At 39.8% G+C, this 14,751-nt stretch overlaps 1 protein-coding gene across 1 annotated transcript in view; it reads left to right on the top strand.

The window, feature by feature from the left end:
* LOC136055224 (nipped-B-like protein) overlaps positions 1-14,751 on the top strand; it is a 270,748-nt gene that overhangs the window by 241,172 nt on the left and 14,825 nt on the right. Inside the window, exons 25-33 of the mRNA XM_065746940.1 lie at positions 1,190-1,276; positions 2,732-2,946; positions 3,050-3,152; positions 4,178-4,276; positions 4,372-4,518; positions 5,697-5,831; positions 7,299-7,397; positions 10,564-10,617; positions 13,747-13,855. Coding sequence (XP_065603012.1) covers positions 1,190-1,276; positions 2,732-2,946; positions 3,050-3,152; positions 4,178-4,276; positions 4,372-4,518; positions 5,697-5,831; positions 7,299-7,397; positions 10,564-10,617; positions 13,747-13,855 — 1,048 coding nt within the window. The remainder of the gene's footprint in view (positions 1-1,189; positions 1,277-2,731; positions 2,947-3,049; positions 3,153-4,177; positions 4,277-4,371; positions 4,519-5,696; positions 5,832-7,298; positions 7,398-10,563; positions 10,618-13,746; positions 13,856-14,751) is intronic.

Below are 14,751 nucleotides of genomic sequence, written 5' to 3' on the forward strand. Positions count from 1 at the left end.
ACTGTTTGATCTCCATAATCATTCAGCAAGCATCAATGAATGTCAATGGTGCCCTTATATTTCAGTATAGTGCAAAGTGTTGTATGTTTTTGTTGTTATGCTGTGTCAATGGTAGATATTGAGAAGGTTAGTTAGTTTCTGTGTAATGAACAAGATCATTAATACTGATTTATTCTCTGTAACCCCTATGTGGGAGAAGTGCATTGTCTGTTGGTCAAATGCAAGGTTGTTATTCCATTTATATAGGCTGGAACTATTTAAGAGATTAAAGTATGCATATTTCTTATAAGAATAGCCTCTTGGAAAAAATACATTCTTGTCTTAACATTCATACGGTTCATTTATTTACAAATGTGATACACTAGCATGTCTCCAGCACACTTTCTTAGGTTACAGTTTAGTATGTAAGATGCTTTTTGTGCATCTTAAATGTACTTGACAGGAAAATTATTATCCTATTCTGTAAATAGACTTTATGTGGTAGGTGGCATTTTTTATAAATGTGTTTGTTCATGAGCTTTTTGACTAACAGAAACTTAGTTTAATCTCAGCATGATTCTTTACTGCTAGAGCTCAGACGGGTTTGGAAACAACCTCTGTAAGTTTTCCTTTCCTAGATGGATTGAGCAAACTTGCTGCACTTACTCTGTATAGGTACTTTATCCCTCAAAGAAGTTATGCCAAATATTTTTACAAAGGGTTTTTTTTTGTTTTCCATACCTTTCTGCTGTTGTCTATGCTTTCATATTTCTTTTATTTGATTTTGGTCTTCTATTCCTTCTTTACCCAAGAAGTCACCGTTTCAGTATTTTATTATAAGTGAGACAACTAAGAATGATTTTTAAAGGCTGAACCTTGTGTCACTCTGTACGATTTCAGCCTTTCTTTTTTCTCAGTGATGGAGAATATTCACACAAGATTGTAGAATGAAAATAAATCAGTCAATCTATTTTAAAACCAGTTTTATGCTGCTTTTAACTTTTAATTTTTTCCTAAGACTTTGGAGTCCCAAAGTCAAATTTTATTTAGCTTGTATCCAATTTACAGAGAATTGCTTAAAAAACTGTTAATGTTCTTCAGTTATCAAAACTAACTTCACTATATTTCATAAGTGGGCATACAGATTGTCAAATGATAATTACCACTGACCGAGAAATATTGTATTTTATAACTATCTGTCTTCTGACAGGTTTCAGGAGGAGATGAAATTCAACAGCTACAAAAGGCTTTGCTAGATTATCTAGATGAGAATACGGAAACCGATGCATCATTAGTGGTAAATTTTCAGCTTTCTGATATTGAGTGTTGTCATTGTTTTATGATTTTTGTTATTGGTGTTCCACCTCAGAACATCATGTAGTGCATTGGGAGTAAAAGAGTTAATGCTCCAGCTCCATGGATCATCAATAGCTCTGGGTATATCTGTCTCAGAAGAGAAGAAGAACTACATACCCCAGGGGACTTTGTGTTGCTTTGTATTTTTACGTTTTTCCACTCAAGAGGGAAAGATAAAAACTGTTAACGTGTCAAGAGACACTCTCTTTCCTTTTGGGGATTGACCCAGCAGCAGGTGTTCACTAGCCATCTTGCCTAGATCATTTAGCGTAAGGCCTTTGGTTTTATTGGACACTCTCTTGCTCATTTTATTTGTTTGATTAGCTTCAATTCAAATTATAATGTATTATATTGTGTTATTTTGTTTTTTGATATCTTATTTAGTACATTAGCTTTCCTACTCAGATCGTTGCTGCTGTTATGTTTCTAGGCCCATCTCCCTTTTCCTTTTTTCCTTTCTCCCTTCCCCTTCCCTGGGGTATGGTGTGGGTCTGTGGGTCCCCCACCCCAATTGTCATGGAACTGGGCTGAACCAGTCTGTAAACTGTTGACAAGTGTATATAAAAATAATTTCAATAATATGTCTACTGAAATAAATGACTTTGAGTCATGCCAAGAAGTGGCCAAGAAGGCCAACAGCATCCTGGCCTGTATTAGAAATAGTGTAGCCAGCAGGAGCAGGGAGGTGATCAGCCCCTGTACTCAGCTCTGGTGCGGCCGCACCTCGAGTACTGTGTTCAGTTTTGGGCCCCTCACTACAAGAAGGACATTGAGGCCCTGGAGCGTGTTCAGAGAAGGGCAACAAAACAGGTGAGGGGTCTGGAGCACAAATCTTATGAGGAGCGGCTGAGGGAGCTGGGATTGTTTAGTCTGGAGAAGAGGAGGCTCAGAGGAGACCTTATTGCACTCTACCACTTCCTGAGGGGGGGTTGTGGTGAGGAGGGGGTGGGCCTCTTCTCCCTGATAAATAATGACAGGACGAGAGGGAATGGCCACAAGTTGCGCCGGGGAAGATTTAGATTAGATGTGAGGAAACATTTTTTTTCTCTGAAAGAGTGGTCAGGCACTGGAATGGCCTGCCTAGGGAGGTGGTTGAGGCACCATCCCTAGCGCTATTCAAGAAGCGTTTAGATGAGGTGCTGATTTGATTTAGTAGTTGGGTAGGGATAGTGATAGGAGGATGGTTGGACTAGATGATCTTGTAGGTCCTTTCCAACCTTATGTACCTATGCATATAAGTGCCTCAATTTAAATTGTTACCCTAACATATACTGTTGATCATCTTTTCAAAAATATGGTTGATGCATTAGACTCAGTTAATCTCATTATAAATCTGTTAATTTATCTCTTCATCTGTTCTTTTTTTGTTTTTGTGCATTCTACTGTACCTCTGCAGTTTTCTCGGAAGTTTTATATAGCTCAGTGGTTCCGTGACACAACTATGGAGACAGAGAAAGCAATTAAATCTCAAAAAGATGAAGATTCATCTGAAGGAACACATCATGCTAAGGATGTTGAGACCACAGGACAAATCATGCATAGAGCAGAAAGTCGTAAAAAGTTTCTTCGTAGCATCATTACAACTGCTGCATCTCAGTTCAGTACATTAAAGTATGTTTCAGTACTGCTGATATTGTCATTAACCATGCATATGATGTTTTTATTTTTATTTTTTAATAAACATGTCCTAATTAACATACTGAATTTGTTGCAGAATTAATTCGGATACTGTGGACTATGAAGATGCATGTTTGATTGTTCGCTACTTGGCCTCTATGAGGCCGTTTGCCCAGAGCTTCGATATTTACTTGACACAGGTAAACTGTGCCACAATTCTTAGTCAAAAACCAACTGTGTTTTACTGTACTCCAGATGCATTTGGGGTACTGTGAAATATCTGTTCATTGTTGAGCACAAGTATGTGGTGTTACCATGGCCTGTTAAATGCTTTAATATTCTGTAGTGATGCCATAAGTGCTTATTTTTCTTGCATGCATTTCATATCTCATATTGTGCATATATTATTTTGTGCATATATTATTTTTGTCTATGTATGTGGCAAAATAGTTAGATGTAAACAGTAAAAGGATAATTAAAATTTTTAAATCTTTTTCACAGTTTCTGTAAGATGCATGCTCATTTGATAGTGCTAACTCATGAAATATGTCTTAGTTTGATTTGAAAATATAAGCCAAATTGATCATTTGCTTGCGCAAGTGCATGTTACTCTTGCTTTAGAAGCTGTTGTTTGACCAGTATGATTTATTTCCTTTTTCTGGGAAAAGAGGACATGGTGACATGTTTGAACTCCAGTAATGGTTTAGGTTGCATTACTTATATTATCTGTACATAAGCCAGTCATAGAGTTACAGTGTCTAAATACAACTTTCCTGTTAAAAGAACCATGGTGGAAGCCATATCTGAATGGCAAAATTAGAGGTTAAAGTAAGGGGACTTAAAGTGAGCATATGGATCCTGTATAAATCCTATTTGAAATAGCCTTAGAGGTGTAGCAAATTCTAGTAAATTTCCATGCTCAAGTGATCAGTACAATGGAGCCTCTTCACTGTCTGGAGTCATTCAAGGCCAAGCTGGATGGTTCTTTGAGCAACCTGGTCTAGTGGGAGGTGTCCTTGCCTATAGCAGGGGGGTTGGAACTAGATGATCTTAAGGTTCCCTTCCAACCCAAACTATTCTATGATTCTATGTATTCAATTTTTAGTATATAGTTATTCTTATTTTAGTTAAATAGTGTGAATATTATTCTGCATTTTTGTCTATGTTAAACATTGTTCACTGCCTTCCCAAAGCAATTGAGATTATGTTTTTGTTTTCTTATTAGATCCTGCGTGTGCTTGGTGAAAATACAATTGCTGTTCGAACAAAAGCCATGAAGTGTTTGTCTGAGGTTGTTGCTGTAGACCCCAGTATTCTAGCCAGGGTAAAAAAGGAAATATCCATCCTGTGTATTTTTATCACACTTAAAAGAAATCCTGATTTCTTAATTTGGATTTGTATTTTATTTGTTCTTTTTAGCTGGATATGCAACGAGGTGTTCACGGACGATTAATGGATTATTCCACTAGTGTACGAGAAGCAGCTGTAGAGCTACTTGGCCGATTTGTGCTCTGCCGTCCTCAGCTTGCTGAGCAGTATTATGACATGCTGATTGAAAGAATATTGGTATGGTGACTTGTGATAAAGTAAATGGAATCAGAAAACTTGTTTTCAGCAGTTTATATATTTAATAATATGGAATTATCACCCCAAAAGTAAACTGTATTTCACTGTTTTCAGTGAGAAGTATCATATTTCTAAGACTAACCCTGTAAAACACATCACTTGTTCCCAATAAAGACTTTGTTATGTCAGAAACATGAACATACACAGAAATGTTGTATTTTGGCAGAACCAGGATTATGCTCCACTTTTATTCCACTATTAGGGCACAAATTAGATGAAGTGGTTATTCCACATGTTTGAAGTTTGAGATGTGGATCTCTGAAGAAAGTTTGGAACAATGAAGAAACATCTACAGCACAGTAATTTAAATTTGCCATTTGTAATCCAAAAGAAAAAAGAAAACTATTTTTTTCTGTGCTATATTCTAGCGTTTTAAAAGGTTTCCTGTTAGAGTTTTTGTGCTAAGTTTTTGGCTAGATGTTCAGATAAAATGCAATGTTAAATTAACTGTAAGATAACACTAACTTTTAGAATTTTTAGAATTCATGTTATACGGGTTTTTTGTCAAATGCTACTCATTTGTTATAGTTACATAATAAAACGTTTCTGAAGGGCTTTAGAGATGGGTAGTTTTGTGTGCTTATAAAGCATGCATATAAAATAATGCATCCAGATGTTCACATTAAACATATTTTGAATAAGACTATATGAAGTGAAGCTCCTTGTCCATCTCCTTAGATGAAGGCTAGGAAACTGGAGACTTGTTGCACAGGGCTTATACATAATCTTTGTTCCAAGGCTTGAATTATTACTATCCAGATCTGCAAAGGGTCTTGTGTGTTCCAGCAAAGAAGTTAAAACATCATTGCATCTAGCTTGTAAGCTCTTGAAATTGAATTATACATTTGCAATATCATGAGCTCTTTAATCAGAGGATATAAGTGGAGGAAGCGTTTCAGCATTTGGGGCACTCAGCCAGGCGTTTTGAATTGTTGCAAATAAAGTGGCAAGAGTTGCATTGACCTTTAATATAAATGCACTCCAGAATATTTTAGCTGCTTCTTTTAAATATATTTTGTACATTTGATTGGTTGATCTTCAAATATTAGTTCATATAATGCAAATTAATTCATATGTTGGATTTGTTTTCAAGAGTTGCAATGTTTTTCTCCTCATAGGATACTGGTATCAGCGTCAGAAAAAGAGTGATAAAGATACTTAGGGATATCTGCATTGAACAACCAACATTTCCCAAAATTACAGAGATGTGTGTCAAAATGATTCGGAGAGTCAATGATGAAGAAGGCATTAAGGTATAATAAAAAATTTCCTTCAGGATTTTAATTACCATTGTTTTAGTGTTTTTATATTTTCACCAAAAGGAAGCCCACAGTATTTCATTGCTTCTTTGTAAGGTGTATAAGTTTTTTATTTACTTCTAATTTTTGAGATATTTAGTATCTTGAATTTAAATGCTCACTTGTTTTTGTTGCTCGTTTTCTTCAAGTTTTTCCTGGCAATCAAAAAAAAATTTTTTTAAGAGGTATTTTCTTGGTTTTTTTTTTTTGCTTTCAAGCATTGTCTCTGATACTTCTCTAACAAGTGAAGTTAGAATATAAAAGTCCTTTCTGCAAACAAAGTAAGCTTTAGGTCAAAATGAAGTGGTTAACGTTACTATATAACAGATATCTAAGTTCTACACATAAAAATTTATAAAGTATTTGTGTTTGCTGGGGTTTTTCTTTGTATTATTTCTGAACATTTAACAAATCACTTATTTCCACTGAAATGTTACTGATGTGATCAAATTCTGTTTTTCGTGCAATGTGTATGCAGAAGGGAGTAAAACTAAGATTGTATGATAAATAATAAACCTGTCACTCGTTTTTGTTTGATTCAACAAAAATAATTTAAAAAATATTTGGGTAATTAAGAATACACCTGTAATAATTCTGTGTCACATTTTCAGTGGGATTTGAAATCTGCACCTTTAAAGCTGCAGCGTATATTTTTATCGCTTGAAATGTGTTAATGCTAAGTGGCTTTCAGTGAAGACTGTTAATCAAGACACAGGATCTGAGGTGCTGGAAACTGGATGTAATGTGCTGCTATGAATGAAGGATGACCTTTTCTCTCCCCTTCTTTCCCTTGCCTTTTCAACAACCTACAATACATTTTCTATATCTCCAAGGTTGAGGAGAGATTTTTATAACTGTATGCTTTATAAGCAGTGCAGGAATAGTGTAGTACACTTGGATTTTATTCCACCTTTTCCACTATCCAAAAAGATTGGAAGGGACCCTACTTCCTAAGTTTGGCTGTAAAGACTTGTTCTCTACCACATCTTGTCACAACTTCTGAAAACTCCTAAGTAATCTGCTTCTAATTCTGCTATACATCTCATAATCTCATGTTCAGTTGTAATTTCCTTAGGGTACTATGTTTTCCTGATGACTGGAAACTAATGCAGGAAAACTGCAATTCCATTTTCTGTAGCATCAGTTCCCAGTGATCATCTGGTACTTTACTTGTTTAGAGACCGATATAACTTTTGTAATAGTAGATCTGTCTGTCTCAGATAATATTCTCTGCAACAGTCTTAGTTTGAATAATTCCTCATGAATTATTCAATTTTTTTAATGCAGGATTTTTTTTTTTTAGTAGACTGTCTACAACACATTATATTGTATGGATATATTAGAGAGAACACCTTCATGCCAAGATAAGTTTGCTTATTTGTGTTAATGCTCCTTTTTTTTTTTTTTTTTTTTCCCCTTCAGAAATTAGTAAATGAGACTTTCCAGAAGCTCTGGTTCACTCCAACTCCACACCATGACAAAGAAGCAATGACCAGGAAAATACTAAACATCACTGATGTGGTACTTTCAATTAGTTTGCATGCAAAACTTTATTATGTTTTTAGTATCTTTGAAATATTGTCTGTAGTCTTTTAGAAAGCAAAAAATATTCAAGTATCTTACTTAGCAGGTGGTTTTCTTCATGTATCTCCTGGCATTGATATATGCTAGAATTATTCATCTGATGGAACAAGTTTTGGAAAACTTTAAATGATCAATATGCTAGCAGCAATAACTGGGATCACATTATGTTCAAGCTGTATTAAATACTTATTCAGTTAGCGCAACAATTTCTATTATATATAACATTCTTTGGCAAATGCTACTAGCAGCATATACTTAAGTCTAGCTAAGAAATTGTCTCTGTTAAGAAAATTTTCTTATAACTATAATATTTTGAAAGATTAATAAGCTTTTTTAAAAAGTTCAGGGTCACCTAGAGTGAACTCATATCTGCATAATCTACTTTCTAAGAGTAGTGAGTTAAACAGAATGTCTCAAAAATCTGTTTCAAATTAAAAAAAAGTTAGTGTGGTGAGAAGAGAAAAGTGGTGTGTTCTGTTTAAAATTGCCGTGCTTAGGTGTTTTAATATCAATGTACTGAAGATGTAAAGATCAAACAAGTACTTGCTATATGTCTTAACATTGTTTAATCTCTATCCTGCTTTTCAATATTTTTACTAAATGGTATTGTAGTATGCATTTTTCCAGACTGAAGTCAGTCAATTTGACTTCAGCTTAACTTAGTTTGCCTGATAAATCCACTTTAGAGCACCTGTGAACTCATCTTGATATATGATGAGAGTTAAGGATTGATTTGTTTATATAAAAGTATCCATTTTTGATATGTCAAGCTTGTATTTATACTTTAATCTGTGTGTGTTGTACTACAAAACAGTGGTTAGTAAAAAAAAAAAAAAACAAACAAAAACAAATTTTGCAAGGAGGAGAATTCAGAGTGTGAGAACAGCCCACACTGCCCATACAGCATTGCAGCAGCAGGCATGGGAGGTGGGTCGAATGGTAGGGTGTACAAGTGCTGTCCCTCTTTGCTCAGGTGACCAGCTCTCTTATTGGTAGTGTCTGAGACTGTAGGTTTAATTAACCGTGGTCTCCACCAGACAGCAGGCTTGCCCCTAGAAGATTGTGGTGACTCAGACGGAGGGCCTGCCTAGAAATGTGGTGGTTCAGGCCTCTGGCTGCAGGGAGTGCCTGAGCCTGCTACTGCTGGGGGAGGGTGGCCAGGATTCCACCTGCATGAAGTGGATGAGCTGCTCAGCCCGGTGGTGGAGCTCTGGGAGGAGGCGGAGAGACTGAGAGCCATCAGGGAGTGTGAGCAGGAGATTGACTGCTGCAGGGACTCGCTGGTGGGCCAGAGAGAGGGTTGCCAGGGAGATAACCTCAGAAAAGTGGTGGATGCCCTACCCTGTCACAGTCAGACAAATCTGACACGTGAGAAGACATGAGAGTCTCTATGCAACATGAGTGTATGTAAATCCATGGGCCCTGATGGGATGCATCCACGTGTGCTGAGGGAGTTGGCAGAGGTGATTGCTGAGCTGCTCTCTATCATCTTCTAGAGGTCTTGGGGAATGGGAGAGGTGCCTGAAGACTGAAGAATAGCCATTGTCACTCCGGTCTTCAAAAAGGGCATGAAGGAGGATCTGGGGAACTACAGGCCAGTCAGCCTCACCTCCATCCCTGGAAAGGTGATGGAACAGTTTGTTCTGGATGCTGTCTCCAGGCAATGGGAAGATAAGAGTTACCAGGAGCTGTCAGCATGGGTTGACCAGGGGGAGATTGTGCTTGATCAATCCTGGTGGCTTTCTACAATGTCATAGCTGGATGGGGGGAGAGAAGTGGATGTAGTAGTCTACCTTGATTTCAGCAAGGCATTTGACACTGTCTCCCACAGCATCCTTATAACAAAGCTGAGGAGGTGTGGAACAGATGAGTGGATGGTGAGGTGGGTTGAGAACTAGCTGACTGGCAGAGCTCAGAGGGCTGTGATCAGTGGCGCAGAGTCCAGGTGGAGGCCTGTATGTGGCGGTGTTCCTCAGGGGTCAGTGCTGGGTCCAGTCCTGTTCAACATCTTCATCAATGACCTTGACGAGGGGATAGAGTCCACCCTCAGCAAGTTTGCTGATGATACGAAGCTGGGAGAAATGTCTGATGTGCCAGAAGGCTGTGCTGCCATTCAGCGAGGCCTGGACAGGCTGGAGAGTTTGGCAGAAAGGAACCGGGTGAGGTTTAACAAGAACAAGTGTAGAGTCTTGCACCTAGGGAGGAATAACTGCATGCACTGGTACAGTTTGTGGGATGAGCTGCTGGAGAGGAGCTCTGAGGAGAGGGACCTGGGTATCCAGGTGGATGACAGGTTGGCCATGAGCAAGCAGTGTGCCCTGGTGGCTAAGAAGGCCAAATGGGATCCTGGGGTCCATTAAGAAGATTATGGCCAGCAGGTCAAGGGAGGTGATCTTCCCCCTCTACTCTGCCCTGGTGAGTCCTCACCTTTAGTATTGTGTCCAGTTCTGGGCTCCCCAGTTCAAAAAAACAGGAATCTCCTGGAAAGAGTCCAGCAGAGGGCTACAAAGATGATGAAGGGCGTGGAACATCTCCCTTATGAGGAAAGGCTGAGAGACCTGGGTCTGTTCAGCCTCCAAAAAGGAAGACTCAGAGGGGATCTGATGCACGTTTCTAAATATTTAAAGAGTGAGAAGCAAGGCTGAACTCTTCTCAGCAGTGTGTGCCGATAGGACAAGGGGAAATGGCCACAAACTGATGCATAGGAAGTTCTGCACAAATGTGTGTGGGAACTTCTTTACAGTGAGGGTGACGGAGCACTGGAACAGGCTGCCCAGAGAGGTGGTAGAGTCTCCTTCTCTGGAGACATTCAAGACTCACCTGGAAGCCTACCTGTGCAACCTGGGCTAGGGAGCTGCTTTGGCGGGGGGTTGAACTAGAAGATCTCTAGAGGACCCTTCCAACCCCTATAATTCTGTGATTCTGTGAAATATGTAGGCCTTGGGTTGTATGGAATTTCAATTCTGGAACTCCTTAAATTTTGAGAATATTTTTTCAAATGTGTTAAATTGTTTTTTATCTCCAAAGATATAAAATCACTGTTCTGAATACATACATAAATATACATGTTTGTTAACCAGTTTATTCTCAATACCGCTTTTAGGTTGCGGCTTGTAGAGATACGGGGTATGATTGGTTTGAACAGCTTCTTCAAAATGTAAGTAACAAATTTTTGATGTATGACACAATTGTTGTAAGAATGTTAACAATTATTTTGATGCTAAAACACATTGGAGGAGGACTACTACGTGGAAGACAGTGACACAGCCACTAAGAGAGCCTACCAGGGAGGTGCCCTGCTAGATATGCTATCCACAAACAGAAATGGTGGGAGATATGGAGGATGGGTGGCGTCTTGAGAAGAGTGACCATGAAATTGAATGAATGGTAGAGTTCTCAATTCTTGGTAAAGTCAGGAGGGGGCCAGAAAAACTTTTACTTTGGAGTTCCAGAGGACAAACTTTGAACTGTTCAGTACTAAGGTAGGGAGGATCCTTTGGGATTCAGTCCTGAAGGGTAAAGGGGTCCAGGAAGGCTGGTCATTCCTCAAGAAGGAAGTTGTAAAGTTGCAGGAGCTGGCTGTCCCCCTATGCCACAAAATGAGCTGGCAGGGAAGAAGACTGGTGTGGATGAACACGGAGCTTTTCCTGAGGCTCCAGGAGAAAAAGAGAATCTACCTGTCACGGTGTTATCCGTGACAGGGACACAAGGGACAAAAAGAAGGGAGAAAGGGAGGAAAGACAAAAACAACTGCACCATCGGTGGCCACGTGGCTGCCTGAACAGAGCCATGTGTTCTTGGTGGGGTGGGGGGGGGAAGGAGGAAGGGTACGGAGATAACAGATGGGTCAAAAAAAGGAAAAAAAAACAACGGCAATGATTTGAGGAGGAACAGTAACTTTACTAAATCTGACAAAATCAAACAATTGAGAGAGACAAAAGTTTCCAAACTAAATCTGAGAGCTTACATTAGTAAAACTGCAGGGGGGAAGCACATGTGCTTTACCTCCACAGTAGCTGAGAGAGCGCACACTGAGCAAGAGAGGCTGGTGTCTGGTCTGGAGCTCCACCCCTCTTCCGCTTCCCACTTAGAGCATTAACTCCCAACATGATGTTCTGATATGGAATACCGGCATCAGAACCACAAAACCACAACACTACCTGCTGTGGAAGAAGGGATGGGCAACTCGGAAAGAGTACAAAGAAGTTGTTAGGATATGCAGGGAGAAAATGAGAAAGGCAGAAGCCCAGCTTGAACTCAACCTGGCGGCTGGGGTAAAAGAGGATAAGAAACTCTTTTACAAATATATCAACTGTAAGAGGAGGACCAAGAAAAATCTCCATCCTTTACTGGATGCGGTGGGGAATGTGACCCCTGAGAATAAGGAAAAGGCTGTGGTTCTCAATGCCTTCTTTACATCTGTCTTTAAAAGTAAGACTAGTCATTCTTGGAGTACTCTACCCCCTGTCCTGGAAGTCTGGGCTGGGAAGCAGAGTAAATCCTCTATAATTCAGGTGGAAACAGCTACAGACCTGGACTGGACTGCCTGGACTGCCACAAATCCATGGGGCTGGATGGGATCCACCCAAGGGTGCTGAGGGAACTGGCAGAGTTGATTGCCAAACCTCTTTCCATCATGTATCAGTGCTCCAGGTGGACTGGTGAGGTCCCAGAAGACTGGAGGCTTGCCAACATGACTCCCATCTACAAGAAGTGTTCTAAGGAGGATATGGGGAACTACACACCTGTCAGCCTGACCTCAATGCCAGGAAAGGTTATGGAGCAGATTGTCTTGAGTGAGATCACGTGGCATGTGTGGGACAACCAAGGGATCAGGCCTAGCCAGCATGGGTTTGTGAAGGGCAGATCCTGTTGGACCAACCTGATCTCCTTCTATGATCTAGTGACCTGTCTGGTGGATGAGGGAAAGGCTGTTGAAATAGTCTGCCTAGGCTTCAGCAAAGCTTTTGATGCTGTCTCCCAAAGTATTCTTCTGGAGAAACTGGTAGCCCGTGGCTTGGACAGGTACACACTTTGCTGGGTAAAGAACTGCCTAGATGGGCAGGTCCAGAGAGTGATGCTGAATGGGGTTACATCCAGCTGGGGACTGGTCACTAGTGGTGTTCCCCAGGGGTCAGTACTGGGGCCTGTCCTCTTCAGTATCTTTATTCATGACCTGGATGAGGGCATTTAGTGCACCCTCAGTAAGTTTGCAGATGACATCAAGTTGGCTGGAAGTGTTGATCTGTCTTGTGGGTAAGGAGGCCCTACAGAGGGATCTGGACAGGCTGGATTGCTTGGTTGAAGCCAATGGGATGAGGTTCAATAAGACCAAGTACCAGGTCCTGCAATTTGGCCACAACAACCCCAAGCAACACTACAGGCTTGGGGCAGAGTGGCTTGAAGACTGTGTAGTAGAAACGGACCTGGAGGTATTGGTTGAAGCTCAACTGAACATGAGCCAGCAGTGTGCCCAGGTGGCCAAGAAGGCCAACGGTATTCTGGCTTGTATCAGCAATAGTGCAGCCATCAGGAGCACAGAAGTAATTGTCCCCCTGTACTCAGCACTGGTGAGGACACATCTCAGTGCTGTGTTCAGTTTTGGGCCTCTCACTACAAGGAAGTACATCAAGGCCCTGGAGTGTGTTCAGATAAAGGCAACAGCTGTGAGGGATCTGGAGCACAGGGCTATGGGGCGTGGTTGAGGGAGCTGGGGTGGTTCAGTCGGGAGAAGAGGAGGCTCAGGGGATACATTGTTCTCTGTAACTATCTGAAGGGAGGTTGTGATGAGGTGGGGGTTGGCCTCTTCTCTTGTGTAACTAGTGATAGGACAAGAGGGAATGGCCTCAGGTTGTGCTGGGGAAATTCAGGTTGGATATTAGGAAAAACTGCTTCTCCAAAAGAGTGGTCATACATTTGAACTGGCTTTTTTTCTAATCCTTATGAAAAGATTGTTACTTTATTGGTTACTTTTGGCAAATATGACTAGATTATTGTTTTCCTCATAATTTCATGAAGCACAATGTTAACTTTCACCTCAGTGCAAAAATCAGTAGAATTGCTCTCTTTTGTCCTTTTGTCGCTGTTAATTTTTCTTTGGTTTGATTTTTTTTTTTTTTTATTTCCTTTAATTTTTATTCACTGTGCATCTTTCATGGAGAAGATAAAGAAATTCTTTTGTAATGCAAAATCCTTGTATACCTGTAATAATTGTTATAAAACCAGTACTTATAGAATGTAAATGAAAACACACTACTATATCATTTTTTTGTTTCACCTGCTGTAGCTGTTGAAGTCAGAAGAGGATGCTTCATATAAACCTGTAAAGAAAGCCTGTACTCAACTTGTTGACAACTTGGTTGAGCATATCCTTAAGTATGAAGAATCTTTATCAGGTAATACTGCTTAGAATGCAGTAGCTAAACTGCTTTGTATTTTGTGCGTAGGTCGCTCCGAAAGTACTGCCTCTTATTTATTTGCATGGAAACTACAACAGATACAAAGAGCATGGTAATACTATATAATAGAGCAAATCCTCAGCTACAAAACACCAATTTTCAACATGGTCACCCCTATTAGCCAATTAGTGCAGATCAGCTAATTGAGACTCTTCATTTCATGGTGTGCAAACTGTGCATGTCACGTCATTGTCACCACTGTTGAAACACCACCCACCCCTCACTGTACTGACATTCACTGTTTGGTCTCCATAATCATTCAGCATGCATCAATGATATCAGTGGGTGCCCTTTTCTCCACATGGAGGAATTCACTGACACACCTTTGTTCCATACATACTTCCATGTTAGACACCATTCTGTCAGACTGCTCCTCTTCTACCATCTGGCATACAGCAACTAAATGTAACAGGATATTGGTGGGAAGGTTCAACCTCTACTGCCATCCCATCAACATTCACCTCTGATGTCGTGGACCAAGAGAATAAACATTTGAGGTGTTACTTTCGGAGCAGCCCTCGTATAATACTGTAATAGTGGTTGTTAAAATTACTATCACAAAACATTGTTACAGAACTTGTATTTCAAAACTAGAGGTAGTGAACTATTGTATTTAAGTTCATTATGAACTTTTGAGCACTCAATAATAATAAAGCTTCCCTAATTTTTCTCTAGCAAATCTCAATAACAGAACTACTTTTGAAATTATCTGTTTATAGTTTTAGACAACTAAAAACAAAACAAATTTTGTTTGAAAAACAAAAAAAGAAAAGTTTTCTGTTTTACAGTTATAATGGGAAATATTGGCTGAGCTAGTGTTCTGTATAGAGTAA

The sequence above is a fragment of the Cyrtonyx montezumae genome, unplaced genomic scaffold (genome assembly GCF_038088225.1).
Source record: "Cyrtonyx montezumae isolate F1298 unplaced genomic scaffold, pur_monq_1.0 scaffold_4, whole genome shotgun sequence".
NCBI classification, from domain to species: domain Eukaryota; kingdom Metazoa; phylum Chordata; class Aves; order Galliformes; family Odontophoridae; genus Cyrtonyx; species Cyrtonyx montezumae.